General features: G+C 66.8%; 1 protein-coding gene across 2 annotated transcripts in view; it reads left to right on the top strand.

Annotated features, from left to right (window-relative positions):
- The window catches only part of XRCC1 (X-ray repair cross complementing 1), a 13553-nt gene extending 5131 nt beyond the window's left edge, over positions 1-8422 (top strand). Inside the window, exons 10-17 of one of the 2 annotated variants that reach the window (XM_075071216.1) lie at positions 2229-2345; positions 2598-2697; positions 3033-3207; positions 3304-3358; positions 3797-3936; positions 4190-4280; positions 6596-6684; positions 7375-8422. In XM_075071216.1, coding sequence (XP_074927317.1) covers positions 2229-2345; positions 2598-2697; positions 3033-3207; positions 3304-3358; positions 3797-3936; positions 4190-4280; positions 6596-6638 — 721 coding nt within the window. In that variant the 3' untranslated portion in view covers positions 6639-6684; positions 7375-8422. The remainder of the gene's footprint in view (positions 1-2228; positions 2346-2597; positions 2698-3032; positions 3208-3303; positions 3359-3796; positions 3937-4189; positions 4281-6595; positions 6685-7374) is intronic. The other variant, XM_032797351.2, reaches the window with a different exon arrangement.
- Positions 8423-9658: the final 1236 nt, after the last annotated feature.

Genomic DNA, 9658 nt, shown 5'->3' with positions numbered 1-9658 from the left:
TCATGTAGAGTACTGGGGCTCCGCCCCCCGCGCGGCTGGTACGCACCCCGCGCCAGCCCGACTGTGACCACCCGACAGCAAACCCACCTCGTGTAGGTACGCCGGCTCCCTGCCACTGCCGTCGCTGGTACCCCCAGCGCGCCCGACTGGACCCTCGACAAGCACGACCTTTCATGGTAGTCACCGCCGGCTCCCTGCCCCCGCCCGACTGGTACCCCCCGGCCAGCCCGAACTGGACCCGACAGCACCGACCTCAGGTAGGTACTGCCGGGTCCCTGCCCCCGCCGGATGTACCCCCCGAGCCAGCCCCGACTGACCCCCGACAGCACCCACCTCGTGTAGGTACCGCCGGCTCCTGCCCCTGCCGCACTGGTACCCCCGGCCAGCCCGACGGGACCCCCGAACAGCATCCGACCTCATGTAGGTACCGCGGCTCCTGCCCCCCCGACATGGCTACCCCCGGCAGCCGACTGGACCCCTGACAGCACCCGCCTCGTGTAGGTAACGCGGCTCCTGCCCACGCTCCCCTGCCCCCCGCCCCACTGCCGTACCCCCGGCCAGCCCGACTGGACCCGACAGCACCGACCTCGTGTAGGTACTGCCGGCTCCTGCCCCCGCCCGGCCTGTACCCCCCGGCCAGCCCGACTGGATTCCCCCGACCAGCACCGACCTATGTAGCTAGGTACTGCCGGCTCCCTGCCCCGCACCCGAGCTTGTACCCCCCGGCCAGCCCGACTGGCCCCCGACAGCCACCCACCTCGTGTAGGTATCGCCGGCCCCTGCCCCCGTCCGGGCTGCGCTACCCCCCCAGCCAGCCCGACTGCGACCCTCGACAACACCCACCTCTTGTGTAGGGTACCGCCGCGCCCCTCCCTGCCCTCCCCGACTGGTACCCCACGGCCAGCCCGACCTTGACCCCCGCACAGCACCGACCTCATGTATGTACTGCCGGCTCCCTGCCCCCCGCCGGATGGTTACGCCCCCAGCCAGCCCGGACTGCACCCCCACAGCCACCCACCTCGTGTAGGTACCGCCGGCTCCCTGCCCCTGCCTGACTGGTACCCCCCGGCCAGCCCGACTGGACCCCCGACAGCACCGACCTCATGTAGGTACCGCCGGCTCCCTGCCCCCGCCCGACTGGTACCCCCCGGCCAGCCCGACTGGACCCCTGACAGCACCCGCCTCGTGTAGGTACCGCCGGCTCCCTGCCCCCGCCTGACTGGTACCCCCCGGCCAGCCCGACTGGACCCCCGACAGCACCCACCTTGTGTAGGTACCGCCGGCTCCCTGCCCCCGCCCGGCTGGTACCCCCCGGCCAGCCCGACTGGACCCCCGACAGCATCGACCTCATGTAGGTACCACCGGCTCCCTGCCCCCCAGCCCGACTGGACCCCCGACAGCACCCGCCTTGTGTAGGTACCGCCGGCTCCCTGCTCCCGCCCGACTGGACTCCCGACAGCACCTGTCTCGTGTAGGTACCGCCGGCTCCCTGCCCCCGCCCGGCTGGTACCCCCCGGCCAGCCCAACTGGACCCCCGACAGCACCCGCCTCGTGTAGGTACTGCCAGCTCCCTGCCCCCGCCCGGCCGGTACCCCCCAGCCAGCCCGACTAGACCCCCGACAGCACCCGCCTCGTGTAGGTACCACTGGCTCCCTGCCCCCGCCCGGCTGGTACCCCCCAGCCAGCCCGACTGGACCCCCGACAGCACCCGCCTCGTGTAGGTACCGCTGGCTCCCTGCCCCCGCCCGGCTGGTACCCCCCGGCCAGCCCGACTGACCCCCGACAGCACCCGCCTCGTGTAGGTACCGCCGGCTCCCTCTCCCCTTCCGTCCGGCACCGCCCGGCCAGCCCGACTGGACCCCCGACAACACCCACCCTAATGTGGGCCCCGACCTTCTGCCATTGCAGCCGGTACTGTCCAGTCTGATTAACCCTGCCTAGTCCTGACCCAGTGCATCCTGGGAAACCCGGGGCGCACTCAGACAGCAGGAGCAGAGCATCATGGGTGCACCTTCCCAACTGTGTGCTGTGCAAGGAACCCAGGAGTCCTGGCTCCCAGCCCTCCCCCCACCCCCATCTTACCATTAGTCCGTGCTCCACTCCGAGAGCTGGGGAAAGAACCCAGGAGTCCCTCCTGCCTCCCAAAGGCTGTTGGGGGGGGGGAGGGGGGGTGCTTGGTCCCGCACCCCTGCCGCTCTCTGATCTTCCTTCTGTTTCCCTCCACCCAGCTGCGCCTTCGCCAACACCCCCAAGTACAGCCAGGTGAAGGGGCGCGGGGGCACCATCGTGCGCAAGGAGTGGGTGCTGGACTGCCACCGGGCCCGTCAGCGGCTGCCCTGCAAACGGTGAGGTGGGGGGGCCACCCCACGGCCAGTGGGGCTGTGAGGGGCCATCCAGGAGCTATCAGTGATGGCTGAGGCTCGGGGGGTTATATGCTATCAGGGGTCAGATGGGGAGCTAGACCGGCGCTGGGGGTCACTCATGGGGGCAATCAGTGATGGCTGGATCCCAGGGGGTTTAGTCCTGGTGGGGGGGCTGCCGGGGGATTCCTGGGGGTTCACTCGGTTTTGGGGTAACCGAGGGGTGTACCCTGGCAGCTACCTAATGGGCGGGCCGCCCACCTCAGGCAGCGAGGAAGAAGAGGAGAGCAAAGAGGAGCCGCCCACCCGGTCCCGCAAGACCCCCTCCCCCCGACAGGTAGGGGACATCAGGTGGGGCAGGGCCTGGCTCTGGGAGGGGAGTTGGGTGGGGCTGGGAGCCAGGACTCCTGGGTTCTGTCCTAGTTCTGGGAGAGGAGTGGGGTCCAGTGGTTAGAGCAGGGGGGACTGGAAGCCAGGACTCCTGGGTTCTGTCCTAGTTCTGGGGAGGAGAAATGTGGTCCAGTGGTTAGAGCAGGGGGGACTGGAAGCCAGGACTCCTGGGTTCTCTCCCTCAGTTTCTGGGGGTGGGGAGGGGCTAGCTCCCCAAGCCTCTGCCCCCCATGACACCACCTCGCACAGACACCCCCCCCCCCTCGGACCTTTCTCTTGCAGAGAGCCGGGCTGCCCAGTTCCAACCACCAGGGCAAGGGGCCTGCCAGGGCCCAGTCGCCTCAGGGTGAGTCCTCGGGGGAGGAGACAGAGCCCGGCACTTCCTGGGCCCATGCCGGCAACTCGCGGGCTGGGGAGGAGAGCTCCCCGGCCTCCACGGACAGCAGGGAGCCCGCAGGTAGGGAGAGAAACCAGGAGTCCTGGCTCCCTGCCCCAGGAGGTATCCCCCAGTGCTGTGGGGTGACTGGGACTGATTTCCCGTCCTGTTCTCCAGGGGCAAGGGACAGCGGGGAGGGCGACTCCGGCGACACAGACGACGAGCTGAGGAGGTGGGTACAGCAGAGCGTGGCCACCTGTGAATTGGGGGCCATGGGGGAGCGGGGACAGGAGGGATGGAAAAGGGCCCCAGGGGGAGATCGCCCCCCCCCACTCATTCTGGGGAGGGACTCCTGGGTTCTCTCCCTAGCTCAAGGGGGTGGGGTGTAGTGGTTAGAGCAGGGGGGCTGTGAGCTAGGACTCCTGGGTTCTCTGCCTGGCTCTGGGAGGGGAGTGGGGTGTAGTGGTTAGAGCAGGGGGCTGGGAGCCAGGACTCCTGGATTCTCCCCCTGGCTCTGGGAGGGGAGTGGGGTGTAGTGGTTAGAGCAGGGGGCTGGGAGCCAGCACTCCTGGGTTCTCTCACTGGCTTGGGGAGGTAGGGTGAAGCAGGGCAGAGGAGGGGGAGCTGAGGGAGGGGTGTCCTCCCAGCTGACCCGCACTCCCTGATGCAGGGTGGAGGAGGAGCACCGCAAGAAGCAGCAAGCGGGTCGGGAGACGACTCCGGACCCCGACGATGACCCCTACGGCGGCTCCACAGAGGAGAACACGGATGTGGAAGAGGAGCTGGATCAGCCCATCCCGGTGCTGCCTGGTATATGGGATAGGACATGGGGACTCTGGCTTCTGTCTGGCCCCATGGCGGGAACTGGATTTCTCTGGGGGCGAGGAGTGGGGCCCGGGGCCCATCTCCTCTAGTGGGTGTGAGTCTGAATTGAACACGTGGAGATTTTAATATCCTGTGGCAGTGAGTCCCATGGGTGAACACGGCACGACTCTGACAGGGAGACGCCCACGCGGTTTTGTAGCGTCCAGCTCCTTATGTTAACCCCTTTTCTCCTCTCCAGATTTCTTTGTGGGCAAACGCTTTTTCCTGTATGGAGATTTCCCGTCCCAGGAACGACGCCTCCTGAATCGCTACATCACGGCGTTCAACGGGTGAGGGGCAGGCCACGGGGGCCTCAGGCCGTCACGGCAGCTGGTCCCTCCGCCCAGACGCGAACCCAGCAGTCCGGGTGAAATTCCGTAGGGTGTGGGTTTAGCTCCCGAAGTCCTCTTCGTAGTTATGAAATTACCCTCACTGCTGTCCTAAGCGTGATCTGCTGCTGGGAGGTGGTTAAACAGCCTCCGTTCTGCGTCCCACCCCAGAGACAGCTGCATCTCTGTGCCAGGCACATGGCTGTGTTCAGCGAGCAATTCTTTCATAACTGATGGAAGTATGGGCTGGGGTAGCAGGGGCTGTGGGTCGGGAGTGAGGGGCACGGTCAGAGCTCGGGGGGGCTGTGGGTCGGAGTGAGGGGTGCGGTCAGAGCTGGGGGGGCTGTGGGTCGGGAGTGAGGGGGTGGGGCGGAGCTGAAAGGAGTCAGAGTAGTGAGACGCCCAGGCAGAGCTGGGGGGGGCTGCGGGTCAGGAGTGAGGGGGGCGGGCGGAGCTGAGGGTCAAGAGTGAGAGGCCAGGCAGAGCTCGGGGCTGGGGTCGGGAAGTGAGGGGGTGGGCAGAGCTCGAGGGGCTGCGGTCAAGAGTGGGGGGCGGGCGGAGCTGAGGGTCAGGAGTGAAGGCCCAGGCAGAGCTGAGGGGGGGCTGAGGGTCGGGAGTGAGGGGGTGGGCGGAAGCTCGAGGGGGGCTGCGGGCGGAGTGGGGCGGGCGGAGCTGAGGTCAGGAGTGAGAGGCCAGCAAGAGCTGAGGGGGCTGCGGGTCAGGAAGTGGGGGGCGGGCGGAGCTGAGGGTCAGGAGTGAGAGAGCCGCAGACAGAGCGGGGGGGGCTGGGGGTCGGGAGTGGAGGGGGTGGGACGAGCTCGAGGGGGGCTGCGGGTCAGGAGTGGGGGGCGGCGGGAGCTGAGGGTCAGGAGTGAGAGGCCCGGGCAGAGCTGGGGGGGCTGCGGGTCAGGAGTGGGGGGCGGGCCGGAGCTGAGGTCAGGAGTGAGAGGCCCAGGCAGAGCTGGGGGGGCTGGGGGTCGGGATGAGGGGTGGGCGAAGCTCGAGGGGCTGCGGGTCAGGAGTGGGGGCGTGGCGGCCTGAGGGTCAGGAGTGAGAGGCCCAGGCAGAGCTGGTGGGGGGGCTGCGGGTGCAGGAGGGGGCGGGCGGAGCGAGGTCAGGAGTGAGAGGCCCAGGCAGAGCTGGGGGGCTGGGGGTCGGAGTGAGGGGTGGGCGGAGCTCGAGGGGGCTGCGGGTCAGGAGTAGGGGGCGGGCGGAGCTTGAGGGTCAGGAGTGAGAGGCCCAGGCAGAGCTGGGGGGGCTGGGGGTCGGGAGTGAGGGGTGGGCAGAGCTCGAGGGGGCTGCGGTCAGGAGTGGGGGGCGGGCGGAGCTGAGGGTCAGGAGTGAGAGGCCCAGGCGAGAGCTGGGGGGGGGGGTCGGGAGTGAGGGGGTGGGCGGAGCTCGAGTGGGGCTGCGGGTCAGGAGTAGGGGGCGGGCGGAGCTGAGGGTCAGGAGTGAGAGGCCCAGGCAGAGCTGGGGGGCTGGGGGTCGGGAGTGAGGGGGTGGGCAGAGCTCGAGGGGCTGCGGGTCAGGAGTGGGGGGCGGCGAGAGCTGAGGGTCAGGAGTGAGAGGCCCGGGCAGAGCTGGGGGGGGGCTGGGGCGGGAGTGAGGGGGGTGGGCAGAGCTCGAGGGGCTGCGTCAGGAGGGGGGCGGGCGGAGCTGAGGTCAGGAGTGAGAGGCCCGGGCAGAGCTGGGGGGGGGGGGGGGGGCTGGGGGTCGGGAGTGAGGGGGTGGGCAGAGCTCGAGGGGGTGCGGGGTCAGGAGTGGGGGGCGGCGGAGCTGAGGGTGCAGGAGTGAGAGGCCCAGGCAGACGGGGGCTGGGGGTCGGGGTGAGGGGGTGGGACGGCTCGAGGGGCGCTGCGGGTCAGGAGTGGGGGGCGGGCGGAGCTGAGGGTCAGGAGTGAGGCCCAGGCAGAGCGGGGGGGGCCTGCCGGGTCAGAGTGGGGGTCGGGGGTGAAGCAGGTGAGGGGTCCGGGCGAGAGCTGCAGGAGGTGGCCGGCGGGCGGAACGGGGGGGGCGGGGGGGCCCTGCAGCCTGGTCAGAGATGACGGTGAGGCCTGGCAGGTCTGGTTCGGGCTGCGGAGGCTAGTGGATTCGCAGGGTGGGGGGGCGGAGCTGAGGTAGACTGAGAGGGGGGTGGAGGGCGTCGGAGTGAGGATGTTGGAAGGAGGGCTGCGGCAGGAGAGCGGCGAGCGGGAAGGCGGATGGGAGCCCAGGGAGGGGGGCTGGGGGTACTGGGGTCGGAGGGCAGTTCTCTACTCCCATTCTGCTCCCGGTAGGTGGGTTGGAGCGCTACTGAACGAAGCCGGTGATGGTAACTAACGTCTTTTCTACGTGTCCCAGGAGTGGGTAGACACCTTTGGAGGAGGTAGAGGGGCCCCCGCTTTCCCCTGCCCCCCAGCACTGGTAGCGCCCCCATGGGGTGAGGTACAGGGGTTCTCCCCTAGATGCTGTGCAGGGGGCTGGCTGGCTCGAGGGAAACACGGAGCCTTTAATCTGTTATGGCAGTTGGCCTGTTATATGCAGGGCGTAGACTAGTCTTTGGAGCAGGACACTCCTCGGGCTCGTCCCTGAGCCCGGGGAGGGTAAGTGGGTCCTAGATGCGTCGGGGGTGGGCGGGGGGCGAGGGGGAGCTAAGGGCTCAGAGCAGGGGGGCTGGGAGCCCAGGACTTCCTGGGCTTCTGTCCTGACTGGGAGAGGGATAGGTGGGGTCAGTGGTCGGGGGGAGTTTTTTTTTTAGGGGGGGGCAGAGGGGGAGCAGGGGCTCAGAGCAGGGGGGCTGGGAGCCAGGACTCCTGGGTTCTGTCCCTGACTGGGAGGGGAGTGGGGGCTGATGGGTGAGAGCAGGGGGGCTGGGAGCCAGCACTCCTGGGTTCTCTCCCCAGCTCCGGCAGGGGAGTGGGGGCTAGGAGCTCAGAGCAGGGGGGCTGGGAGCCAGGACTCCTGGGTTCTTTCCCCAGCTCTGGGAGGGGAGAGGGGGCTAGAGGCTCAGAGCAGGGGGGCTGGGCTGACACACTCCTGCTGCTCTGCTCTCACGGCCCTGCCTTCACCCCCGCAGGCCCTGAATGACAACGCCAACCTCTCGTTCGTCCGCCCTCGCTGGATCTACACCTGCAACGAGCGCCAGCGGCTCATCCCGCACCAGCCGTACGTGGTGGTGCCGCGAGCGTAGGGTGGCGCTTGGGGATCCCGCTGGCGCAGCGTGGTGCGGACTCGGGGGGGCTGGGCGCTCTCCTGTGTACAGACGCCATGCCGGGCGGGGGCGGTTCTCGCTGTTCTTGGTCCCTGCCTCAGCCTCCTGTTTGCAGCAACGGCAGGGCCTGAGCTGGGCTGTGCTGGGGCAGGGCTGCCCCGAATGTGCCCACCTCCCCCGGCCAGACTCCCTGTTCCCCTCAATATACCCCCCATCTCCAAGGCACCCTCAGCCCCCGCCTCCACCGCCTTTTCCGCCAGCGCTGTCGTTTCCACCCGTCGGGTTAAGCCTGAATTGATTGTGTGCACGGACGCCCCTACAGGGATTTGAACCTCGCGTCTCGCTGCTCGCCTGCCGTATGCTTACATCCGTTCGAACCGGTGTCTGCAGCCATGTGGGCTCCCTGTCCCCTTCACCCCTTTTCAGTTAAATCCACATGGCTTCAGCTGGCCAGAGTCTGTGCCTGGGGGTGGGGAGCCCGAGGGGCTGGGTTAGATGCTAAACTCCAGAGAATTTACCAACCCAAAGGAAATGCAGGAAACCTTCCCTCCCTGCCTTAGCGCCCTGGGATCAGGGTATCTGGGGGCTCCCCTGGGATCGGTGCGGCCGGGGGCTGCTTCTCACCATGAATTTCCACTGAGCTGTGGAGGGGTGAGTTCAGGTCTTAGCAATTTGCTCTGGGCAAGGAAATCAGGCTGGTGAGTTTTAGGCTGGTGGGAGGGGCCCCGGGTGGGTGTGTCTGGTCAGGTTCACTCCCGCTCCCTGGCCAGTTTCCCAGTTGCTGTGGGTCTGTCTGGATGGTTTCCCCTCCCTCCCTTTCTCTTGCCCCAGAGCCTGGGGCAGTGTTCATATTTGGGGGGAAGCTCTTTTATACAGAATTTTCTTTGAGCAAAATAAACTGTTTTCAGGAGAAGCTTGGTTTAAAAACCCACTTTAATGGGGGTGGGTCTGGTCTCCCTGCCCCCCTGGCCTGGGCCCCACACGGAATTCAGGCTACAAGTCCTGGGCCCCCTACCTCACGCTGCAGTCGAGGCGTGGCCCTGGGGCATGCTAGGGGCCCTGCTCTGCCCCCCAGGTTTCTTTGAAAGGAGACCTGCTGCGGCTGAGCCCCCCAGCTCTGTGCCCCCATGAACCCACCTCCCCCAGAGCTGCTTGGGAAAGGGTAGTGGCCCTGCTGCCATGAAAGCTGAACACCCCCACCCCACCCCTCACTGTATTGAAGCTCATGCACGCTCCATCTCCTCGGCTGCCCCATTTGTGCACGACCCCCAACTCCAGCTGTGGAGCCATAACCCCTCCATCCCCCTCTGAGCTTGAGCGGGGGGGTGGGGGTGTCCTCCGCATGTTCAGATCTGGCCTGGGCAAGGGAATCCAGCTGGGTGCCCCATGGTGCTTTCCTGACTCAGCCCAGCCATGGGGGGGTCCTGAGCCAGAGCCCAGCTCAGCTGCTCCCCACACCACCGGGGAGCTGCAGGGCCAGTGTCTCTCTTTCCTAAACTAAACCTGTTAACAAGCCCAGCTGTGCCCCCACAGTGGGGCTGAGAGAGACCGAGAGGTGGGTCCAGGGATAGAGGCTGCAGGGGCACTGGAAGAGCTTGTGGGGGAAGGGAGCCCAGGGCTGGGATAACAGGGGGCTGTGGAGCTGGAGTCAGGAACCTCAAGGAGGGGTTCTGGAGAAGTTTGTGCTTTGGGGGAGTTCAAGACTCCCTGGGTGGTGGTGTGTGTATTTGGGGGTGGGGGTGGGGGGTCAGCCCCTCCAACAGAGGACAGATGGACGGAGAGTTATTACTGGTTTAGATTTCGATTGCCAGGGTACCATTTGTACCAAGAAAATTAGCTGAGTGAATTCCTTCCCCACCCCCCGTCCTCCCCATGGGGTGTATGTGGGGAGGGGTCCACACACAATACACTGGAAGAAGTTTCTATAAATGAGTCAACCCTGCCTGCCCCCTGGTGGAGGGCGGGGGCGGTGGGTCCCTCAGAACAAAGGGCACCTGAGCTTTGCATCCCCAGCCCCACGGGTCGCCCGTCTGGATATTTTGATGCTCATCAACAGAAAGATTTTTCTATCGATTTGCATGGGTGAAATTGACTTGTATCGATGTTTACTGATCAAAACTGACCCAAGGCTAGGTGTAATGTGTCACCG

The sequence above is a fragment of the Chelonoidis abingdonii genome, chromosome 11, assembly GCF_003597395.2.
Source record: "Chelonoidis abingdonii isolate Lonesome George chromosome 11, CheloAbing_2.0, whole genome shotgun sequence".
NCBI classification, from domain to species: Eukaryota; Metazoa; Chordata; order Testudines; family Testudinidae; genus Chelonoidis; species Chelonoidis abingdonii.
This window is presented reverse-complemented; position numbering and strand designations above follow the sequence as displayed.